The 24,775-nt window shown below is 33.5% G+C and overlaps 2 protein-coding genes and 1 long non-coding RNA gene across 7 annotated transcripts; 2 read left to right on the top strand and 1 right to left on the bottom strand.

Annotated features, from left to right (window-relative positions):
* Positions 1-2,498: 2,498 nt before the first annotated feature.
* LOC120076695 lies at positions 2,499-7,378 on the top strand. 2 transcript variants are annotated; one of them, XR_005481610.1, is made up of 4 exons: positions 2,499-3,404; positions 4,728-4,808; positions 5,534-6,317; positions 6,965-7,378. XR_005481610.1 is itself a non-coding variant. In XM_039030594.1 (3 exons), exons 1-3 carry the CDS (start codon positions 3,029-3,031, stop codon positions 5,953-5,955), a joined length of 879 nt encoding a protein of 292 aa, XP_038886522.1. In that variant the 5' UTR covers positions 2,499-3,028; the 3' UTR covers positions 5,956-6,418. The 2 variants fall into 2 exon arrangements, 1 of the variants encoding a protein (XP_038886522.1); XM_039030594.1 differs by lacking the exon at positions 6,965-7,378 and having other exon boundaries at positions 5,534-6,418.
* Positions 7,379-9,540: 2,162 nt separating this feature from the next.
* LOC120076529 lies at positions 9,541-13,752 on the top strand. The gene is made up of 4 exons (XR_005481567.1): positions 9,541-9,733; positions 10,002-10,140; positions 10,361-10,503; positions 12,939-13,752. It is a non-coding gene; the product is annotated as an uncharacterized LOC120076529 (long non-coding RNA).
* On the bottom strand, positions 11,535-23,131 carry LOC120076528 (transcription factor MYB3R-1). Of its 4 annotated transcripts, none has more exons than XM_039030382.1 (12): positions 22,844-23,131; positions 22,148-22,360; positions 21,828-21,885; positions 21,597-21,654; positions 20,944-21,038; positions 20,724-20,827; positions 20,288-20,416; positions 18,325-20,068; positions 18,057-18,241; positions 17,462-17,576; positions 16,209-16,445; positions 11,535-11,871 (listed from the first exon to the last, which is right to left on the bottom strand). In XM_039030382.1, exons 2-12 carry the CDS (start codon positions 22,222-22,224, stop codon positions 11,740-11,742), a joined length of 2,934 nt encoding a protein of 977 aa, XP_038886310.1. In that variant the 5' UTR covers positions 22,225-22,360; positions 22,844-23,131; the 3' UTR covers positions 11,535-11,739. The 4 variants fall into 4 exon arrangements, with proteins under 4 accessions (XP_038886310.1, XP_038886309.1, XP_038886313.1 ...); XM_039030381.1 differs by having other exon boundaries at positions 22,863-23,131; XM_039030385.1 differs by having other exon boundaries at positions 22,148-22,316; positions 22,863-23,131.
* Between the last annotated feature and the right edge of the window lie 1,644 nt (positions 23,132-24,775).

Below are 24,775 nucleotides of genomic sequence, written 5' to 3'. Positions count from 1 at the left end.
ATTAGATGATGTTGGGCAGTAAAGGTATCACCCATTTGACGGACCATGGTAGTCAGGTTCATCAAATCTTTTCGAACTTCTTTAATTTCATCCCTAAGTACTTTGTATGATTTGGAATGGCGATGTTTGGAGGACTTATATTGCGTATTTGATAATTCATCATGTCCCCCCTTTACCATTCTTCTGGTTAGTCTAAACCGGCCTACATGATTTGGGCTCTATGGCATGATGCTTAGTTATATGCCACTCTTGCTCACCAATATGGGGTTCATCAGATGGATGGTTTTCTTGCTCCCCAACATGCTGGTCCAACCCATCGTGCCCCTCTGAAGGACTCATAGGTATCGAGAGAGTGATCATGCCCCCCAACCTCCTCAACCTCCTCGATCCTTCTTTCTTCAACATCATGGATCACCTTCTCAATCTTTCTTCCTTCCTACCGTCCTCCTTGTACCTTATCTCCTCTGCGCTCGGTACAAGCCTTGTCAAAACAATATGTACATAAGCGAATGAGTAAGTCAGAATACATGAAACTGTGATAGATGCCAATAATTACTAAGCGATTGGTTACTTACTTTTTTTAGCTAAAACACATTCTTACTCAACAATTTATAAGATGGGGCATGAGCATAAGTCCATCTAAGAATTCTAGAAATTGTAGCCTTGCTGACTTTTGTGGCTATGAACTTACTTAACATGGATAAAATTCTGTAAGCCTAAACCTATAATATGAATTGCAACCTTGCTTTTGTTACACATTAATATTAACACACAGATTAAAGTGAAATGGAAACGAAAGTACATACCTAAAATGCAAGTGAAAATCCCTTTATACAATAATATGAAGCATGATGAGCATTTTCTGCTTTCTTTGTCTTATGCGCCTTCTTCTTACCACGCATGATAGTCTTCATGCTATTCAAGTATGTTTGAAAAAGACGGACGACCAGTCATAATGTCTAAAAACTTCAGGGTCATCATATCCCAAATGTTTTCACATCAGATTGAGTTTTTTTTGTCTTTTCCAATCATCACCGTTTTGATGAAAAATGTCAATGGAACCTTGACGACATCTTCATCGTTTGTAAAAGTGAACTTCTTGAACACATTCTCCACGTCCTTGCAAGAATTATTCTTATCATTTAGGTCATTTGATCCAAGAATGAGTTATCGCAGTCTCTCACAACTTATTTCTCTTTCTACTATTTCCTCGGTCGGCCACAACCTAGTTATCATATTAAAATCGTCTTGGGAGAATGTTACTTTCTTCCCCAATATGTTGAATGATATAACGCCTGGGTTCACATCCGTTGCCTCCTTCAACATAAAATGGTGAAAAAGTTTCCCACTAAATACAAGATTTATGTCCAACAGTGGACCAAAGGTCATTGTCCTAAACATTCTCATATGCTCTTCTGTTAACTCATTCTTAATAACGAACGCAGTTTTGTGGACTTCACAAGAAAATGTAGCAGGAAAATATTTCTCAACAGGGATGGTCATCTTAGCAACTTGTAACAAAACATTACCACAATAAGTAAATAATCGCATAATAAAAACTAAACGATTGCATAACAAATAACTAAATGATCGCGTAGCATAAAACAAAACGATCAGATAACAAACAACTAAACGATTGCATAACATAAAACAAAATGATCGGATAATAAACAACTATGATCACATAACAAACAACTAAACGATCGCATTACAAATACCTAAACGATCGTGTAACAGACAACTAAACGATCACATTATAAATACCTAAACGATTGTGTAACAAACAACTAAACGATCGCATTACAAATACCTAAACGATTGCATAACAAACAACTAAACAATTGCATTACAAATACCTAAACAATCATATAACAAACAACTAAACAACACATTACAAATACCTAAACGATCGCGTAAACACCATTAAACGATCACACATTTTTTTTTCTAAAGAATCGTTTACGTTTCTCTAATCAACCGTTTAAAGAATACTAAAGGCTCACCTAGGATTATCTAAGTAATCTCTTAAGAACGAATACAAAATCATTTAACAAAAGCTGAGAGATCTTTCAACATATGGTAGGTGCGAACCCTAAATGACCGACGAGAATCCTAAACGAATATCAACATGCATTCAAGGAGAAGAGTCACATATCTTTCAAAGATCGACAACGGTGGAAAATATATACAAACGACCGATGAGAAGGTGGCCAAGTGTTTAGATAAAGATGAAAGACGACAAGTCAAGTGCGAGAGTAGAAACGAGAGAAAACAAGAGCCAAAATCGCATAGTGAGAGAAGATGTAAGCGAAAAAGTGGGGTGAACAATGTTTCATCTTAGCACGATTTGGAGAGTTTTTCAAATTGGAGATAAAATTGGTATTTTACAAGGACAAAGATTAAGTTTTTAGGAAGAAATCATCCACAAAAAGTTTTTGAGAGTAGGGTCATTTTGTGAAATTTTCCAATAAAAACTTAGGGATGAAAAAATAATTTTTCCAACAAAATTATATTAAAAAGAATTAAAAACCTATCGACGATTCAGTTGCCGGAAGCCGCCGGTCACTACACAGAGAACCGCCAAATCCCGAAGATCGTGGGACACTGGATTGCCGATTCACCTTGAAAACTACGCTACCAGTTTACACCACTTCTCTCTCTCTCTCGTAACTCATTTCCAAAAAATCTCTGGAACAAGCATTTCCCTAGTCTACCGCCATTTCAATTAGGGTTCATCGGAGATCGTCGTAAAGTCCTTGAACCAAGATCGAAGATCAATTTTCTTCTCAAGAAACCACAATTTATTGGCATTTCGTCAAAGCTTTCAGCTAAGTAGTTATGATTCGATAGATTCTATTCTGGATGGATGTGGTTCTCTTCTTGCAAAAGCATCAATGGATCGTGCGATCCATTATATATGTGGCATGTGAAGAATTAGGGTTCTGAGAGTAGATTTCTGTTCAGTTTAGTTTTTTCCTGATTGGTTTTGAGTTCGGTTTTGCGCGACGAAGACTTTTTTAATACTCAAATGGCAATTATTGGAGATGCGCTTCGCCAGGCGTTCATGCCGAAGCACGAGTATGAGAATCTTCGCGAAGAAGAAAAAGCTTGGGGAAAGCTTCAGAAACCACTGATAATGGCTCTTGTGGCGTTGATAGGGATCGTAATTATTGTATGCACTGCTATCAGTTTGAACATAGTCTTCCCCGACGACATCGGAAATAGACCGTTCTGCAGCGATAGGAGGCTTCAGCCTCTCCCCATGAATGGAAAAGTTGGTGAATCTGATCATTTACTTGGAGCTTTTTACCTTACTAATCAAGAAATCGTGGACTATTATTGGATGCTCGTGTTCATCCCCTCTGTAGTCGCATTTCTTGCATCGGCTGTCTATCTTGTTGCAGGTAAGAGATGGTCTTTCTATGTATTAAGCATTAGCAGAAGAATTTGGATCTGCGAATTCGAGAGTCCATTGGTTCTCATCAATCAATAATTTTTACTTGTTTGGACAATATAGGACTTGTCGTTGATTGTGAAAGATTTTGACTTCTTTCTCGTTTGTTGAATAGTTAGGGACTTGTATTTGATTAATTTCTGCAATTGGTTAATATTCAGACTTGGAAAGTTAAATGAGGCTAAGAGATTCAATGAGTTATTATCAATTATCATATAGGATATGTTAAACAGTTCCCTTGAGGAAGCTTGTGGGAGGAAGGTCAAAAGATTTAATTTAAGGCAATATGTCGTAAAAAGACTTAGACATCAAGATGTGATTGCTGATGTGTGGACTATTAATTTGCAATTAATTGTTTTTTCGTTGTTTTTCTACATCATTGGTTTTCCAGTTATACAGCAATCCTGCACCTTAACTACATGTTTTGCTTCCATTTGAGAGAACTATCATATATATTTTAAATATAAGAGTCTGTTGTGTTGGTGGCTTTTCTTTACACCTGCTGAGGATAAACCAAATACCAGTTGTTGAGCACTGGTACTGTAAATAAAAGTCTGCCTAGCTTTTTGATCTATGGCTTTAGCCGTTTAGGGTCTTCACTCCTTGTTAATTTTGTTATGCATTCTTCTGCCGCTGAACATGAAGACAACATGTAAGGGTCCCTAAGAAAGAAATAGAATGTGGTCTGTGTTCTTTGCATTTGTGGCCTGTGTTATATGACCCTTTGTGGTGGTGGTGGTGGTTTTCCATGCTATCTATTTTAGTGGGAGAATACTGCATAAGACGAACAAGATTAAGTGTCATTTATACGAAATACAAACTTGAGGATAATTTATCCGGAGGAGGAATCATACCAATTTCTACTTCTTAGCTTACCCCTCCCCCACCCGTCACAAAAGAGTTTTTAGTTTTGTTTTCTCTTTTCAATTGATCCTCTTGTGTTCTGAGTCACTCATATGTTTGCACTGAAATTTTGTTTGGATAATTTAGATTTATCGACCTTTATAGCTGTGTGCATGTATATTGATTTGTGTTTCACTTTACCTTAGAAACAAAGCTAAGGGAATGTTATATTCTTAACTTTCAGATGACTTGATGATCACATACTTAATCATGATGTACACGATCAAACTTCAGGCCTTTGTTTGAATTCTACAAATATATTTTGTAATGTCTTTTTTAATTAAGCATTGTTTCGAGGATGCAATATTTTTTATAAGTCTGTTTTGTGTTAGTTTCTGCTATCCACTCAATCAACCAACTTATATTGCAGGCATTGTTGTTGCTTATTCTGCTCCAACTAGACATAGTTGCTTGAAGGTTGTTGAGAATAGCTACTGTGCATCCAGAAGAGGTAATGCCCTATCTAAATGCTGTATGTTATCATTAATTGTGGATGGTTTAAAAGAAGACAAGTATGCTAGTTTAAAGGCTTTTGGAGTTTGGATTTCACCTTGCTGCTTTTATAGGAGGTTCACTTTCTAAAAGAAGTTTTATTTAGGCCCAGTAACCAATTCGCTTTTGTTTTATGATTTTTGAAAACTAAGTCTATTTTCTCTCAACCTACAATAATTTTTAGAAAGAGTTGAATTCTTAGCTAAATTCCATAAACATAACAAGATAATAAAAAGTGCTTCTTCTCCTCCTCCTCCTTCTTTGTTTAAAAAAACTGGCTTGGTTTTTCAAAACATTGGTACAAAGTAGATAACAAAACAGGAAATTTAGAGGTGGAAGGGACATTTATAGGCTTAATTTTAAAAAACTAAAAACAAAAAATCGAATAGTTACCAATTGGGACTTTAACTATTTGGTTTATGTAGTTATTCCCAGTTTCCTGGTTCCTCTGTTTCTCCACTCTTCTTGGAAATGATGCAATAGAAGTATAGAACTATTCTTTTAGAAGTTGGTGTAAAGGCAAAACAACCCTGCCATTTCATCCTGATGCCATCTAAGCAACTTATCTTCCTGTTAAGTTATAAGTATAATATTATAGAAACTGTCCCATATGCCTGTTTCTATAGTTAGTTTGTACCTGCTGAATTTTTCATATGTCAATTTATGCTACGTGGCTATTTGTAGGCGGGGTTCGCTGTCTTACCATCCTGAATGTTATTTTTGCGATCATCTTTGGCCTCTTGGCATTATTTCTTGGTTCAAGTCTTCTGACCTTGGGTGGCAGCTGCTCTGTGCCCCTGTTTTGGTGCTATGAGATCTCATCATGGGGTCTGGTCATTCTCTATGGAGGAACTGCTTTTTTCTTAAGACGAAAAGCAGCTACAATTCTCGGCGAAGGAGAACTTGGTGGAAGAAACCTCGGCCTGGAAATGTTGGTAGCAAATCCTATGGAAATCACTCCCGATGTGGAAAGGCGTGTCAATGAAGGATTCAAAGCTTGGATGGGATCTTCTCTCTTATCCTCTGATGAAGAAGATGAGCCTGATAGCTACGAAGAAGTAACATCCCATATGAACCATGCTAACTCTAACAGGCCCATTGTGTGATACGGTTTTCCTTCAATTCAGCTAATGACAGGTAAATTTTGGTTCATTGGAGATCGGTTGGCAGTCATATAAAGATAGATTCCGTTTGCAAAGAAATGGCTGATATTTGACACCGACCCGATTGCGAGGCTTTGGATGGTAGCGGCAGGTTTTGTTGAGATTTGGGGTTTCATCTTTCACCATATTCTTGATAACTTGTGAATAGTTTATAGAACTTCAATCCTCTTACGACTTTACTTGAAGATCTGTTCTATATAGTGGTGTTGTACAACTATGCCCCTGAATTCTAAAGAACTTCAATACTGTTCTGCACTCCTCTGAGAACAGAGTGATGAAAAGTTGCTAACAGTTGCTCCTTTTAGGTTTTATTTCTCTCTCTCTCCAACCATCTTTTTATGCCTTTGTTTCAAATTGTCCACCAAACATGTTGGTTTGTCGTAGTAATAGATAAAAATGTTACTAATTTTCTTTGTTAGTCTCATCATTTTGATTATTATTTTTCTATTATCATACTTTATTCCATTAGTGCTTTGGGATTCTTTACTATTATTCTTTTTTAGTTGAATAACATGCGGGGAGTAAGATAGATTTGAACATTTCTCAATTGAGCTACTGTGTCCTGGTATTATCTTTTCCTTTTGAAGCCAGGTGCATTGAAATGGATGAGATCAAATTCATTAATCGTTGTCTACCCAATCACACTATGGTGTGCATGTTTAGCATTTTTTTAAGCCTTTATGGATTTAGCTTCTCTTTTTCTTTATATATATATATATATATATAATTTGGGATTATTGTACGAATGACCCAAAAATTGGGTCAAAATTGTCAACTAACCTAAATTTTAAAAAAGATATCAAATGACCTTTTGCTGATGTCAAATTTGGGTGAAATTACCAAAGTATACTCGTTTGCACATGGAAAATCTTTTATTTTTTTTATCACTAACAAATCACTATTCTCTCTTGGTCTCCTCTCTCTCTCGCTATCTTTCGTTCTATCAACTCAGGTTTTATGAAAGTTGGTTGGAGAAGAAGACGCGGGTGTCATCGGCAGAGAAGAAGGATAATTGATGCTCTGGAGGTTGATTTTTCAACGCCACCAAGAAGGAAGGAAGAGAAATAAAAAAAGAATAAAAGATTTTCGTCAAGTTGGTCCATCGGAAAAGAAGAGGAGGAAGGAAAGAGAAAAAAAAGAAGGAAAAAAAGGACCGAAGATCACGCCAGAGAAGAAGGGAAGAGAATGAGGGAAATAGAGCTGAAGGGCAAATTTGTAACTTCACTCATCTATGGTATTAGTAGAAAACATTTTTTAAAAAAATTGGGTCAGTTGTCATCTTGGACTCAGATTTTGGAGATCTTTTTAAGTGGTGTCTTGTGATTTCTAAAGTTCTAATTTTAATGGTGAGTTTTTCTTTTTTCTATTTGGATGTTAGACGTTTCAAATTTATCTCATAAATGTATAATTTAGTTTTTTAAAGTGCATAATATGGTATTGTCATTTTTTTAGTACAATAGGATTAGAGGGCTCAAAATGTAGATTTTTTGTCGCTACGTTCTATCAAATAAAAAAGTTTTAAAATCTATTAAACACTCTAGTTTGATTAAACATTGATTAAATATATGCCATTTTTCAGAAATAAATATAATATACGTTTAGGAATTACAATTTTTAATTTAACAATTGTTTTTAATAAATCCCACTTAAATTATGACTAATACATTTATGTACACGTTAAATAAGGAGGATACAATTGACGTTGTAAGTAAATACCTGATTAATCTAGAGAGAGCTCTATCAAGAAATACTAGTTTGTTCTTGACTGTAAGACTGATATCATAAAAATTGCTTCAAGAATTGTAATTCTATTCAATAGAGGGATCAGATACAAGAACGAGACTAGTGTTATTCGAATGATTTAAGAAATATAGATTATAATACTGATTGACTAAGAGGTTGAACAATAGAAGATGAAGAAGGAAGAGAAGAGGTTTTCGACTCCATCGAAAGCACAAGAAGAAATGTGAGAGCACTCTTGAGAGAAGAAATTGGGTAATGCCAAATTAGTAACCGAGTGTAAATTAAGTTTGTATAATCTTTATTAACGAAGACTAGCTGTATAAATAACCACAGGTCAAACATGAAAAATTCAATAAGTAACAAATATAACAATCAATCTTAACAAATGATAGGAAAATAAAGTGGCTACCACAAACTCAAGACTTATATTGTCCATTAATAGTTCAAAAGTTCGAATCTTCCCTCTATAATAAAAACAACCACAAGCTCCTATATGCCAACAAACAACATGTATTCGGTGTGTTCTAAGAAACAAGAAAACTGCTACCCACACCCACTTTGACTGACGAAACCATGGCGCAATAACATGTCATTTGAGTTGAGGATAATTTGTGTACCTCAAGATGCACCTTTATAGTTTTCAAAGGAAGTTTACAAGCATTAATAAAATATTTGTAGAATTAAGATTATAGTATAAAATTAAATGATTATGGTAGGATATATGAATTGGGTTGAGTTGAGGATAATTTTGGACCAATCCGAGGGTTGACAACTCAAACAACCCAAATAAAGTCTTCAATCCAACTTAACCCAACCCAACCTTTAAATTTCGAGTTAGGTTGGGATATTGGGTTACGATTTATTTTTTTCTTATTAATTTAAAATATGTAAATTTATCTACAATATATGATTAACAACTAAAATCTCATAAAATTCAAATGTTAAATATCAAATATCTATGATATTTATTACAAACTTTAAACAAAGACAAATATCATAACAATTTCAAAATGAAAAATAGTAAAACTCTAAATAAAGAAAAAATATAATATATATATATATATATATATATATATATATATGAAATTCAGGTTGGTTGGGTTGGCTCGAATTTTTTTAGCCAACTTGAGACTCAACTCAACCCAACTAAGATAGAAAAATTCTAATCCAACCGAATCCAAGAACAAAATTGACCAAATCCAACTCTTACCATTTGGATTGGGTAATCTAAATTGTTTGAGTTGTCGGATTTTTTTTTTTTTAATACTCCTAGATTATAGTATTACGGAACCATAGCAAAAACATCATTGCCAACAAATACGTCTGATTTATTGATTTCCTTTTTTATTAAGAATTTTAGGTACTACAACTCTACAAAAGTATGTGGGTGTACTGCATGTTCCTTCAATCACAAAGAGGACAAAAAAATGAACTTAATTGAACACTTGAACAAGTTGCATAGAGTCGAGTTCGAAATGCACCTGTGTACTTTTTCTTTGAAAAATATAAGAAAGTTTACCAGTATTAATAAAATATTTATAAAGTCAAAATTATAGTATAAAATTAAAAGATTATCATTATAGTATTTCTTTAATTCCAGAATTTTTTCGAAGAGAGAGAGAGAGACCGATCCGCGGAGATATTTTCGCTCAAAAATGTTGAAATGGGCGCCAAGGAGGAAGAAAATTAAAGCGCGTTAATTTAATTTAATTTATATATTTTTTAAAAAAAGTATAAAAGGCGTGTCCTGGCGCCTGACTTGAAATGAGCTTGCGCTTTCCATTTTCCAAACAGTCTTGAGAACGGATAATATTCAGAACGCATTTGTGAAAAACTGGAGGATCTACGATGAACATTTTCACAAAGAGTTCATTTCTACTTCTCTCGATTCAGATTTCTTTAATCTTTGCCGTTTCGATTTCGAACTCCGTTTTCTTTGATCGTATGTGATCCGTACGCGTTCATCTTCGTGATGCAGGTAATCAATTACTTCGCCATCTCTAATTCTGATAAAATATGTCTCCTCTGCTCGATCGTGAACGAGCTCCTTGAATAGAACTATACGAGTTTAGATTCTTCATTTTCTTCTTATTCTTGCCCGATTCGTTTTTGTTTTCTGTTTCCAGTCTCTCGATTCTTGATATATTTTCTGTTCTCAACTTCGAACCAGTGGAAATTGAAAAATTAGAGTGATAATGTAGATTTCTTCTTGTGGCTTATAATTGATGGAAGAAATTCGATCGCAGTCATCTTATTTTATCAAGCCGCTTGAACCGGTGCGCGATCCTTATCGGAATGATTTCTCGTTCTTCTCTCTGATTCAAGCGGATTGAGCTAAGTTTACCTCATCTGAAAACAACGATAAAACGGCAGAAAATCCGAAAGGTATTTTACAGTATATTCATATCTTTATTGATTAAAATATTTATATCTTTAATTTGACTTAATTTTTTGGAAATATTGATAAGATATAGGTAACAAAGCAAGAAATTTAGAAGTGGAATAAGTGATTATAGGTTGAATTTTCAAAAATTGAAAAAAAAAAAAAAAGAAAATAGTTACTAAACAAAACCTAAAATGAGTAAATATATGCGAATTATACCAGAGATTTGGCATTTTTGGAGGAAGAAGGAACTGCCTTCGTATGAGGCAACGAGCAGGAATAAGGGAAGACAACAGATGCTGCAAATGAAGAAGCTGAAACGGAGTTGTTGCAATAATGGTCGCAAACAACAGTCACCTTACATGGTACAATTCTAAACAAAATCACACAATTGAAATAATATTATGAAGCATGAAGCTAAAAATTCGTCACATAACTTATGATTTTAAATCCAATGAAATAATAGGTCCAACACTATCAGTTAGAAACTTGAAGTAGACACTGAATTTATTTGCAAGGATAAAATTTAAATTTAAATATTATACTGCATATCGTAATTTTGGTTTTGATTTATTTTCGTCCTCATACTTTTAAAAGATTTATTTTGATCGTTATCCTTTTAAAAAGTGATAATTTTGGTCAATTTGTTTTCATTTTTATTTCATTTTTCGGAGATCAAAATGATCACTTCTTAAAGGTTTAAGGATCAATTTGACCAAAGTTCAAAATACAAGAACCAAAATAGACCAAAATGAACATTTTTTATTTTGATATTTTGAATATAGGATAGAAAAATTACAAAAGTATTTGATTTTATACCTCATAGTCATTAAGTTTATCTATTTAAAGTTCACACCTAACCGATTTAAAGCAAACTGAACAAGTGTTTGTAGGTTTTTTAATTCGCACCTCACGATGATGATCATTATTATTATTTTGGCTTAAATACTACTTTGATATCTATAATAGTACCTTCAAAATATTCATTTTGGTCTTAATTTTGATTCATTTTGATCCTATACTTGCAAAATATTTATTTTGGATTGTAGTTCAACAAAGTGATTGTTTTCATCTATTCATTTATATTTTTATTTCATTTCTTAAGAGACCAAAATGATTAATTTTTAAACTAAAGTTGTACAATGGTCAATATGAACTAAGACCAAAATAACATACACCAAAATAAATATTTTAAAAGCACTAAATACAAAAATAAACTAAAATCAAAAGTACATGAACGGAAGAAGCATGTAATTTTCTTTTTTTTTTTCTTTATTTTGTAATTTTTTTTTTTTTTTTTTTTGGGGGGGGGGGGGGGGGTGGTGGGGAACCGACAATAGAGCAAAATAGGCACCTATAAGAAACAAGAAGAAATGGTCAACGTGAGTGAGTTGCGTTGTTTAAATGGTGAACACTTTTTTTATCTATTGAATAAAGAATACATTGGCTACGCCAAAAAGCGTAATGCCAGTCCCCACATGTTTCTTTTTTCCCGAAACAGAAACAATTTAAAAGAGATATTATATAGAACAAATCATAAACATACATTTTGTGAAATAAATTAACCCGGGATCAACTAATGAAGCCGAATGTTGCTATTTCTATCTGCATCCCTTCAATAAGTAAGAAGAGGGACTCGAGAAGCTCCTTGTCGTTGCATTAGAGGATTTTCCGTTTTCAGTTCCTTTGCCAGGTGTCCCACATTCACTAAAGTCAAGAGTCCGTCGCTCTGTCTGCAAAAATTTCAAAATTATTTCAGGTTTAATAATCATAATTTATTTTTGGTTTTCATATCATTTTAGTTTCCTTAATTGAAAATTTTCATTTTAGGCCTTTACTTTCTTTCGTTAGTCTAATTTTAATCCCCATACTTATAATAAATCTTAACTTTAGTTCTTCAATATTATTTTTTTTAATCAAAATTAATTAAATAATAATAATAATTTTCATCCAAAAAAAATACAATATACGAATATGGTTTCAACAATAAACTAACATTGGAGACTATATTCAAGTTGATTGAATATACAAAGACTAAAATTAAATAATTTAAGTATAAGGACAAAATGTTATTTTAACCTTTGTTTTATAATGAAGGCCTCTTTAAGAACTATTTCATTTAATGTTTTTTTGTTTATGAAATAAGCTTGATTCATTCCAAATTTTCAATTTTAATTTTCATCATTTTGAATTCTTAATCAAATTTTATGAACGAAAACTAGTTTGTGAGGTTTCAAATTTTTCTTTTTAGTTTTTTTAGTTTTAAAGTTTGGCTTAGTTTTTGAAAACTTAGCAAAAAGTTGATAACCATTATGGGCAATTTTGGACCAAAAGATATAATTGACATTTAAAAACGACAAGGTCAAGAAGAAGTGTTATGCGAGCCAAAAGTGAAAATTGTGGACCAAAATGGCCAAGGACGAGAGGGTTAGCTTGGGTCTGGCCAAGCTAGCATGCTTGGCCTCTATCAAAGTCGAGGATAAGTCTTGCCAAATGCCTAACGAGGCATGCATTATGCATGTCTTGGCCTAGGAGAGTATTTTTGGCTCGAGATATAACCTAAACAAGATGCTCGATCAAAGCTGACCCTAGCCAAACATAAAATCGAGTCAATCTCTTGGTTAGGAAGGTCATCTAATAATCTAAGGTGATTTCAAAACCTTATGTCACCTAGGTCATTTTTCCTATAACTACAGCATTCACTGGCTCTATATGAGATATCTTCAATTTCTGACTTCTTCTCGATTCTGTAGTTTTCTTAATGACTTAGACATCTGATCGGTTTTTCTTTATTTTGCAGGTTCTCTCTTCCCTAAATTAAAAATTTACCGTTGTCACATGAAGATCAGGTGTGTTTTGCTTAGCTAAAATTTGGCAGTTGGCGTAGTATGTGAGGAAGAAAGTGGTCTACCAATAATCTACATACCTTTACATGAGTAAGAGAGATGAGAGAAGAACCAATGGACCAAAATCAGTAGTGCAAATTGTGCCGAGAAGTTCGACCCGAAGTTAAGATAACCTTGGCCAAGACTGAGATAAGGAGACCAAGTAGAAGTAAAGGCCGAGGCCAAAGAGACCAAGTTGAAGTAAAGAGCAAAGGTTGAGGCAACCAATGTTAGGGTTAAGGAGACCAAGTTAGAGTGAAGAGCAACAACCGAGACTATCGAGGTCAAAGAGACCAAGTTGAAACAAAGAGCCAAGGTCGAGGCTTAAGATCAAAATTTCATAGAAGTTGATCGAGGTCGACCTTAAATGCATCAAGGCAATATATTTTCACCATCCATATGCGTTCAAATACACTGTGAAAAGTAGCTGAGTTCGACCCTAAGTACATTAGGATCAAATATCTCTACCGACTTCATCCTAACGTTTAGAAGGTTGTGATAACCCTAAATGTTTAAGGTTAAGGTTGAGGCTCAAGCTTATCAACAGAAAGTTGAGTTGCTCAAGATCTAGAGACGGTTGAAATTAAGGTTGAGGTTGAGACCAAGGAGTACCACTAGACACCAAAAATTAATTAGAACCTCGAAAGATAACAGGACAAGCAAAAGACAAACATGTGAAGCTTGATTGAAGAAAAGCCGCCATCCAAGGTTGACCAGCCCATAAGATATTAAAACTTCATACTCAATCAAACATTTTTTCTTTAAGTAAAATGTTTCTTGAATAAGGGGTTACTTAGGGTTTCCCTATCAAACAAAAAGCAGAGGTTACATGGGATATGCTTCCCTATCAAATAAAAAACAAGAGATATTTCCCTATCAAATAAAAACCAAAAGTGGGGTATGCTTCCCTATCAAATAAAAAACGAGAGTCATAGGGAATTAGCTTCCCCATTGAACAAGATTTCTAAGGTAAGCATTAGATTAATTTCAAAAAACAACTTCAAATCTGACAAAAAACTGGGGACTTTCAAGGCAAATAAGCTCAATGTCATCCAAAGAATGTTAAATAGAAGTAACGACAAACTACTCGATCAATATGGGTAGTTAAGGCCGGTGGTTGAGGCCGAGGCAAAGATTGATTTATTTTGTTTTAAGAGTTACACACGCATCATGCATTCAAGTGTTTTGGTTGCAATCTGAAAACTCGTCCTTAACAAAGCATTGAATTGAAACCAAGGCTGACTTTCGCTTAGATTATTTTATTGCTAGCATGCACCCACACATTTTCCAACCTTACATGGTCACTATGCATTCTTTCTCAATTATCATCTTTCTCGAGATGGTGTACAAATCTTAAGGAAATTGATTTTCATCTTCTTGACAAGATTGTCACCTCACCTCTTAAAAAATATATTTTCATCTTTCTTAAGATGTATAAATTTTAAAGAAATCAAGTTTCATCTTTTTGACGAGATTGGCCATCACCTCTCAGAAAATCAATTTTCACCTTTCTCAAGACAATGCATAAATCTTAAAGAAATCAACTTTCATCTTTTTAACAAGATTGCCTCCTCACTTCTCAAGAATCGATTTTCATCTTTCTCGAGATGGTGTACAAATCTTAAGGAAATCGATCGACAAGATTAATAAAGCATTGTAAGTTTAAAGAAGTTATACTCTCAAGTTAGATCAAACTTCATGACTCGACATGAGAGTAGAGCTCATGTTATAAGTGATTTTGGATCACATGGTATAATTGACATTTAGAAACGACAAAGTCAAGAAAAAGTGTGATAGGAGTTAAAAGTAAAAATTGAAGACAAAATAAGTCAAAGGACGAGATGGCTAGCTTGGGCCCGAAGAGAAAAAAAAGTGTAATAAGGAAAGAAAAAAAGTTATTATCCAATCGACATTTTTCTTTTTGGAAAACCAACGCCATTTTAAATAATACAAAACAAAGACATCAATTAGTGGAGGGGCATAAATGCAAAAATCTAGTGCCCACGCCTTTGCGAGAAAAAAGGGAAAAAATAATAGTCGAAACCTAAATTTAATACATGCTGAAAACAAATTTTGATTGAATTTATGAAAATCATATCTTTGAATAATATACCGTAATAAAAAAGTATTTTAAAATGTTATTACTTAAATATTTTTTACAAAAAATTACATGGCATGTGGTTTTTCACATATGTCACAGGCAAGACGTTAGGACCAACTTATCTGTTTTGTTGGAACAATTGTGGAGGTCGAAATCAAACTTTTCTTAGTTTTGTAAATTTGCAAACGTGCAAGATAAATGTAATATAATAGTTTCTAGTCCTATATACATTAACCACCAATTCAATCTCTTGCGGTTGGTGAATAACTTCTAGGACATAATACAAAAAAGAGAGGAAAAAATATAGGTGAAAAATAAAAGTTATATAAGAGAAATTTGAAATTCACCAATTTCTTGAAAATTTGGAGAACTTACAAACCTTTTCTATTAGGTGAGCTTTTTACTTCAATAAATTTATGTTAATTACTATGTATTTTTTAACACTCACCAATATCAAAGACTTTATAAAAAATTTTAAACGATGGACTTGATTGAAAAAATACCCCACATTTTGAGACCAAAACATACATTTTACCTGTATTTTATAATGCTGTTTTTGTACTTCTCTCCACGAAAATCAAGGGGGAAAGACCATTCAGAATAATAATAGTAAAGCTCAAATTTTATATATATATATATATATATTACTCATTTAACTTAATCATTTGTTTCAAAAATCCCTTATAATTTTAAATTTTACTTCAACTTTTCATAAATGTTTCAGAACTATTATTGAAGTAAAAATTCTTTAGAATTTTGAACGAAAATTAGATATGAATAGTGTGGCAAATGCAATAACCTAGTATGAATATTTGAATCACCATACTATTCAAGATTATCACCACACCATTCCAAGTCTTGATTTTTTTTCCTTATCTAAGATTCTAAAGGAATTCTACTCTGAGGGTAGTTTTGAAATATTTGAGAGCGATATCGTAACTATTTAAAGTTGAAGAGCATATTTTGAGATAAAAATGTAAGATTGAAGGATATTTTCTATAAGCTACCCTAATAATAACAATAATAATTATAGCAGTAGTAATAAGAGTGAGGGAAAGAGAGGGAGAGGGGAGATAAAACGTACCAATATATCTGGAGCCAAAGTAGAACGGACCCCTTGAAGGGAGTTGGTTAAATGATTCTTCTCTTTGTTCTGATTCTCATATTTCCCACGTTTTCCTTTCAATAAGGATTGTGGCGTTTCATTTCCCAGAACCTCCTGAGCACTCGCACACGCAGCCGCAGTATGCTCGCTTACCTCTTTCATCAACCCAATTGCATCGTAGCTCCTATCCCCTGGGCTCATAAAGTATCCAACTTCCTAAACATACATTACATTCGAGCCATGAGAATGGAAAAATACTGTGAAAACAAATACAAATAATGGACAAATTACATGTTCAGTCCTTGAACTTAACTCTCTAAACTACATAATCTTTCTAATACATTTCCAAACAAGTTAATTCTTCAACTTTTAATTTTGTGTTTATTATGTCCTTGGCCTAGACTCCTATTTGATATAAGATTGGAAGGTCAATGTCTTATTAGATACAAGATTTAGTTTTATGTCATATATATTCATTAACTTTATAAAATATTGAATATGCTAAAAACCTTATTAGATTTAGGATCTTATTTGACATTTATAAAGTTTAGGAATCTATTAGATACAAAAGTGAAAACTGAATGACCTACTAAAAACTTTTTAAATTTCAGAAATCTATTACATAATAGCACGAAAATTCAAAGTAGGTTGGGATAAATAATGCCAAATTATTGTGCTAAGCAATGACCAAGTTGATTTTAGTGTTTGATAAATAAATACTAAACTATCTTGTTTTAAATATAATAACTAAAATATACCTATATTATTATATTTTCTACTTTTATAATTTATAATTTTAAATAACTGTTTAAAACGATATATTTTGTCTGTTCTAAATTAATTTTTAAATATTAAGGAAAATAATTTTATTTTTTATATTGAAAAATCAAAATGGTATAATATTTTAAGAAAATTATGAAAATTAGAAGATATATTTGATTAGATGAGGAAAAAATAGGTATATAAAATAAATCTTGATTTTAAAAGACCAGATATAAAACTAATTAAAAAAAATATTCAAGATTTTAGGAGAATCTAAAAGCTAGTTTTTAAAAGTGAAATAAACGTATTTATAAAAGTGATTTTAACAGATTTAATCCAATCTGTTTCATCAAACACAAAAACGGTTAAGATTTTTTTATAATCACCTCTAGCCCTCCCAAAAGCAACCCCTAACCGCAGCACCCTAAATCTATAATTTAACCAAAAATAATTGTAGACAATAGTAATACCTCCATTGGTACATCAGTATCCATTCTTGGACCAAATAGAAAAGAGTTGATGAACCAAGGGGACTTCCATGCTGAAGGAGATTCGATGCTTCTCTTGAATGGAGTTCCACCGAATCTGGAGAAACAAACATCGTCAACTGAGAAGCCATATAGAGTACTCGAGGAAAATAACAGTAAGCTAAAAGTGTGTTAGGTAACTTTTCAAGTATTTAATTCTGAAAATAAGTTACTTCAAAAAAAATTGAAGGATTTGGTAAATACTTTTGAGACACTTTCAAGTGTATTTTAAACAATTTTTTATCAAAATGTTTAAATAAAAATGATTTTTTAAAAAAACATTTTTGCTCTAGTCAATCTAAATAGACCCTAAAGCTATTAGCTAGCTTAAAGGGCATGGAAGGAATGAATGAAACTCCTATTTAGGATAAAAAGGATTAATGTTTGATGGTAAAAAGTAGACATTTTTTAAAAGATGAAGAAGCAATTAAACTGCTGCCGAAATCAGAGTGGAAAATTGTAGGAAAGTTTTGGCAGTAGGAGTAATTGGGGTCGTGTGAAGGATTCTTTCCTTAACTTCCTATAAAGTAAAGCTTACATGGTCATGGTTTCAATAGAGGACTCCTTTGAGACATTATCACCAATAACCTCTGCGGCGGCTGCTGTCGGCTCTGAGTTTAGGCATGTAGCTGTCGTTCCACTGGCAACAAAACAGTTTGCAAGGGCACAATGATCGTAGTTGTTTGTGTCACATTCAATAAGGACACGTGAAGACTGTGGAACCTGTGTAAGGAAAAGTGGTTTGAAGGGTGATGATTTTCTGAGTCAATCAAAAATAATTTGAGAAGACAAAGAAAACGACTCACTGTTTGGCCAATAGAATCAACACACTCAGTTATCGTGCCATTATCCAGTTCTTGCAATTTGTTCTCCCGGAAACTGCAGGTATCTGAAGTTATATCTGGACGTTTGCTATGCAAAATATTACAACTATCGATTTGCTTCTCTTGCCTCACTTCTTCTGAAGGACAGATATTTTCCTTATCTTCAGAGCTTCTAGAATTGATCGTCTGGTGTGATGGATTAGTATGAGATGATGTTCTACTAATGCCAACATCAATCTCTTGCTTTTTGTCACATCGTTTATCTGATAGCGGAGATAAGAACTCTCTATGGCGTTTCTTCAAGATTGATGGAGTGTTAGTGAAAGTTTTAGCAGCACTTTTCAGCACAGCATCGGGACTATCATCACGGGTAGGTGAATTCCATAGCTTAAATGGAGTAAGACAGTTCATAGAAGACATCATCAGTTGACGGATACCAAGTGGACTATATTCTTGCTGCATATCACCGGCGGCTGGTGCAAGATCACAGCTAAGAAATGGAACGTCTAAGCTCGGAAACCGAGGAGGCTCATAACAAAGAGCTCCACCAAAGTCCTGTTGTTCTGAATGTGTATTCTCTCTTCCACTAGATGAAGGCAGATTTTCTGCAGTTTTAGGTTCTGAACTAAAAGTATTTACAGGAACCAGCTTTGATGGATCCTTTGAACCCTGCTGCTTTTGGAGTTCTGCATTCTTGAGACCATCCTTGGGAGGAGAGTTGGTGGATTCATTGGTGTAGATAAAGCTATCATGTCCATTAGCCACAAGCTCCTGATCGAGAGTTTCAAATAAATGACTAGTTTCACTTGTATATACATAAGTATCATCATTAACAGAAACCAACCGAGGAGCAAGAAAACGTTGAGAACATGAGTTATCCAGAACATCAGATCTCGAATGATGATATGATTGCAATGATAAGTTTCTATTACTATCTGGCATTTCAATGCTCGTTGATTGACGGTGCAAAGGATGCGCATATCCATTCAGTTCAACCATGTCTGGGGCATCCGTTGTATTTTCAGAAGGAAAAGATTCATTAATTATTGCTTCTGAAAAAAGGACACTGCAACATTCATAATCAGATATCAGCATATGTTCAGGTTTATCTGAAGCCCGAGCCATATTTTCGACAGTAGATGCACTCAATCCTGCAGAAGTGTGATGTGGAACATTTTCTACTTCCTGAGATTCATTTGCTTGAAATTGTGACAACTCCTGACCTAATTCCAGTGAAGAAATATTTGGCAACTCGTATAAATTATATTGGTTATCTCCAGTTGATGAAGTTCTGTAATCCTGTGAGAAATTTTGGTTAGGGGGTTTCACATAGCAATCCAATTCACAGAGCATTTCAGGAATTGAAAAAGTGATGTCATCCAAAGAAGCTTGACATTGCTCCGGACAATGTGGGGTTGAGCATGGTTCCTCTTTTAAAAAAGCATCTCCAGCCAATTGGCATTCCTCTTTTGTGCGTGGAATTGTATTGGAGCAAGCACCAATAGCTGAAGTTTGACTGACTTCAGATATGTCCTCTGCTGTTTCTGCCCCCCTGAGACTGCTATCATCTATACTGCTTTGCACCCTTGAGGATGAAAGCACGGGTATGCTTGATTGCACTGCATGATGCAGGGGTTGAAACTGTTCAAGTAAACCGGATGCCAAGTAAGAATCCAATTTCTTTTTCACAGAACTATTCCAGTGGTTCTTTATAGCATTGTCTGTCCTGTTGACAATCAAATATACATCACTCTGATGGGTATCTTAGCAGTGCTGAAGATAAATTCAAAGTAAAGAAGCTCTGTGAAGGATAATGCACTAAAGCATTACATCAATGAACATGAAGAATCTCACAGGGAATTACAAGCAAAATTGATGTAATTTTTCATAACGTAGAAGTGCTCTTTATGAAAGAAATATACTGAAAATCTGAGCATCCGCTTACCTGCCAGGCAAGAACTTCGTTAGCTCTGCCCATCTATTTCCATATATTTGATGAGCACGAATGAGTGCCAACTCTTCTTCCTGTGTCCACGCCTCCTTGTTTATGGCAGGATTTAAATGATTGTGCCACCTGATTAATTGAAAAGTTTAGTTAATGTGAAAAAATTTTACCCAAAAAAAAAAAACAACAACAAAACAAAACAAAACAAAAGCACATGGACAAAGTCAAGCAATAAGTGCCCCCACAACTCAATAAATTATTGTATATGTAATACAAGGCCTTCAGAGTTAAGAACAGAGAGGTGAAGAAGACAGAAAAGGGTCAAACGAAAAGTAACAAAAACAAGGCCTATAGAGTTTAGTAGTGAAATATTCCAACACAGTTAACCTCAGGAAGTAAAAATACTAAAGGTTGACATCAGAACTTCAAATCATACCTTTCCCTACATTGCTTACCAATGCGTCCAGGTAAGTGTTGTGCTATGGTGGACCACTTCTTAGGTCCATACTTTTCCACCAATTCAACAATTATTTCATCTTCCTAAAACAATTCCCAAAATAATTCATCATTTTGTAAAATAAAAAATTGTGCACCAACTGACATGTTTACAAAGGGATAATCGATCCAAGAAAGAATTACTGTCATGGACAGACAACCTCTTTAGACCATGGACCCTTGACAAGTTCTGGATTCAAAACCTTCTGCCACCTATGTAGACACTGCACGTCAGTTCGATCCTTGAAGCATTCCGCTACATACAACCAAATATGAGATTAGGCATCTGGCTTGTAGGACATCAAACCACGAGGATCAATAAATAGCCATTGAATTGCAACGAAAGCAAGTGGTGATGCAAACAATCATGAGCAAGTATGGTGAAAATTAATATCAATTATCAAGATTGAAATATCAATATCCTAACAGTTGCGTGTAACAGTCATACATGAATTTGCTGAGACTCTGCTCTCCATATCCCTCCAAGCTAAAGCTCCATGCACAATATCATAAAGTAAAATTTAACGAGCAGGTTTTCAACGTAAGAATACTATAGCTTCCTCGTTACTGCATATAGGTTTGCAATGAGCAGGTTTTCTTACAAGTAATTAATACTTTATTAATCATGAACCCACAGTAGACCCCTATTCATATTAATTAGGTAAAGTGAAACTTCACTGAAGGATCTAAACAGGTCGATAACTATACCGAGTCCCACAATGTGAAAATGATTAAGAAGGAAGAGAAGTGTTCCAAGTGTTGGCAACCCTAATTGTAAAAAGAAAAAAAAGGGAAAAAAAAAAATTATCATTACCTATTTTCTTCCAGTTCTTTCCTTTGAAACGTTGGACGGCCTTCCGCAAGATTTCATCCTAATCAAATAAGAAGTTTATCATACAGATCAAGTGTATAAAGAAAACCTAAGACAATTAAGAAAATTTCTTTAGCAAGAAAATATTTCAAAGAATCAAAACGAATATATGTTTGTCGTTTATCATAATAAACGAAGGAATCTTAAAAGAGGAAAGTGAAAATAGTAGGTTACCTCTTCAGCTGTCCATTGGCCTTTGGTGGAACGTCTAGTAGGGCCACTTGTCCTTCGGCTAGAAGTTGTTCAGTTATAAGCACAAATTTGGATAAGTAATATGGCTCTAAACCTCCCAATCAAACCAGATTTTAACACAAGGAGTGTTGATAAGACGATGAACTATTATAATTGGAGAAGAAGTCATGAAACTAGAAGAGTGTGTGTGTGTGTGTGTGTGTGTGTGAGAGAGAGAGAGAGAGAGAGAGAGAGAGTGGATAAATAGATGAACATAAGGTCGAATTAAAAGAATGTAGATGATTTTCCAACAGAAATACTACCTATGCAGGGCTCGGATATTCTGACCAATATCACCAGGCAGATCTAAAGGAGTACAAAGCGGAGGATCACTTTCCATAGTTCTTCGTCAGGCAGGTAAAGCTGCATAGCCCAACTTCAACTCCACTGCAACTCTCTCCCGAATATTTCCTCCAAATCATTCTACTCTTCCTAAGAAGAGCCAGCGATTAGTTTTCATCCGAAAATCCGATGGACTGCAGAAATAAAACATATATAGGAGAGAATTCGTCAGACGCAATTCCTGAGGTGTAGTAACAGAAGATGGTATAAAGTCTTTACAACCCAATCGTCGTCTCAAGCCATTACAAGCAGAGATCTGGAGTTTCAAATTCCAAAGATGAACAAGGAACCACAAGAAACCGTGGCTTAGGTTTCAACAACGCATTTTTTATACTTGGAAGCAGTACAAACCAAACTCGAATGAAGTTACTCTAACAAATTCAAAATCTGAAGGAAGCTAATCGTTAATAAAGCACTATCGGATACGAATTGGAGCTAACCAGATAAAACTAATCTACTTTCAAAGTATAATCTAAATCACAATTGATTCAACCAAAACGAAAAGAAGTAGATATAAATTTCCGATTGAAAGAAAGTCCGTTTAAACAGATTTCAAAATCAGTAAACACAACGAATTTAAAAATTCAATAGAAAAAGAAAAAGAACGACTATCGAACCTTCGCCTACTTCACTTACAGAAGAAAAGCGAAATGCAGATGAACAAGATGAAGATGTTCAAAACCTCGCCATTGAAATCGATCAATACCTCGAGCAAGAGCAGATCCGAGAGAGAAGATGCAAGCGAGAGAGAGATAGAGAAAGGTGAAGAACGAGTGAGATCAGAGTGAAGCCATATTCAAATACGAAGAAGGCGGACTGGGAGATTCAATTTCAAACCCTATAGTTAAAGTCGATCAAAGTTTTTTGAAATTCTGGACCGTAGTCGATTTAACGCCTATAGAGAGAAAATGGCCATTTTTGTACCTAAAATCCAACCGGTTCTTTTCGAAAAGTTCAAGTTCAACGGGCATTTTCAATTATCATTTTTTTTCTTTTCTTTTTTTCTTTTTTTCAAATTAAAAATGTATTCCTTTCTAATTTTGTCCGAATTTTGAAACGTGTGTGTTCATTACCAACTTAAAAGTGTTAATTGTCTCATTAATTTAAGATTAAATACAAAATTATTGCCTGAACTTCGTTGTTAATGTCTATTTACCCCTAAAATTTAAAATTTTAACTACATTATTAAAATTGGAAGTATTATTTTTTAGGTTAAGTTATTGAAATTATACCTTTTTTTTTTCCAAAAGTTGCCGTGTTTACTCTTGATTTTTCATAAGCATCTTAAAATTATGTAGAAATCTTATGGAATTTCATATTAATATTAGGACATAGAAAGGTGTGATGGTAACTTAAAATGAAAAATTGTAGATCATCACCACACTATTGTAAGTCTCAATTTGTCTAAAATTTTGAAGAAACATATTGGATTGTTTTGTAATGTTTATCAAAATTTAAGTCATATTGTAATTTTTAAAAATATAATGGTATTATTGGATAATTAGTTGGACTGCACACAAATATGTGAAGGCCATCAAACACCTAAATATTTTTTTCCTTTCATGGAGGTCATGACTCACAAATATAGGGGCTATGTTATGCTCATAATTTTTCACGTTCAGTATTAGAAAAATTATATATAAATAACAGAACGAGCACCGAGAGTATTTAGGGTACTCTTATTTTGGGCCATTAACTGAATTTAAGTTTAGGGTACTTTTATTCATGGATTGGGTTAGATTGAAAGACTTCAGATTGTAAATTTTTTCAACCCAAATAACCTTTATTAAAAAATGAACTCAACCCCAACCCAACCATAAAATATTTGGGTTGAGTTGGTTTAGGTTAATCGGATATTTCTTTAAAATTTTATTCTAAAAAGAATCAAACGTAAATATATAAAAGTCTAATTTAATTATTTTCATATATTGAACTAAGATTAACAACTCAATTTCAATTTATATAGTGATAATTTCCTTTCTAAAATGTAAAAAACTACTTCTAAGAGTTGTTAAAGAATAAATTATTCAAAAAATATTTGAATTAAATAAAATTAAAATCAATATGTATAAATAATTGTGTTATAAATAAAAAATATATATATTTTAAAGTTAATAATAAATTTGGATTGATTCGAGTTAATTTGAATTATATTAGGTGAATTCATAGATCAATCCAACTCATAAAATTTTCATTTATTTCAACCAAATTCAATCCAAATGAGTTGATAACCCAACCCAAACCACACGAATTGGGTTGCTATCAGATTGTTTGAATTATCATATTAATTTAAAACAGTGTAACAATATTGGACCAATTACATAAAAATTTTGAAATATGGTATAATCGCAAATTTTGAATAACAAACTCAGAGAATAAATACTTAAAATGCAAAAAGTCCATTAAAAATATGATGATTTATTTTCTTCGCACGCTTTTTTCAATTTTTTTTTTTTTTTACCTACAGAGAGGCTTTTCTCAAAAATAGCTTCCAAATTTAAAAAGATAGATTCATTCACATACACATTTGAATCTCCGTCACTTTAAAC

Source organism: Benincasa hispida, chromosome 4 (genome assembly GCF_009727055.1).
Source record: "Benincasa hispida cultivar B227 chromosome 4, ASM972705v1, whole genome shotgun sequence".
NCBI classification, from domain to species: Eukaryota; Viridiplantae; Streptophyta; class Magnoliopsida; order Cucurbitales; family Cucurbitaceae; genus Benincasa; species Benincasa hispida.
The sequence above is the reverse complement of the archived record's forward strand: the minus strand, read 5'-3'. Positions and strand labels throughout refer to the sequence as shown.

Coding starts and splice junctions, on each gene's coding strand:
- LOC120076695 (XM_039030594.1), top strand. CDS start 3,029: ATGGCAATTATTGGAGATGCGCTTCGCCAGGCGTTCATGCCGAAGCAC. Junction 3,405..4,727: donor GGCTGTCTATCTTGTTGCAG/GTAAGAGATGGT, acceptor CTTATATTGCAG/GCATTGTTGTTGCTTATTCT. Junction 4,809..5,533: donor CTACTGTGCATCCAGAAGAG/GTAATGCCCTAT, acceptor GGCTATTTGTAG/GCGGGGTTCGCTGTCTTACC.
- LOC120076528 (XM_039030382.1), bottom strand. CDS start 22,224: ATGGAAAGTGATCCTCCGCTTTGTACTCCTTTAGATCTGCCTGGTGAT. Junction 21,039..21,596: donor AAAGAACTGGAAGAAAATAG/GTAATGATAATT, acceptor GGTTGTATGTAG/CGGAATGCTTCAAGGATCGA. Junction 18,242..18,324: donor TTGATTCTATTGGCCAAACA/GTGAGTCGTTTT, acceptor TTCCTTACACAG/GTTCCACAGTCTTCACGTGT.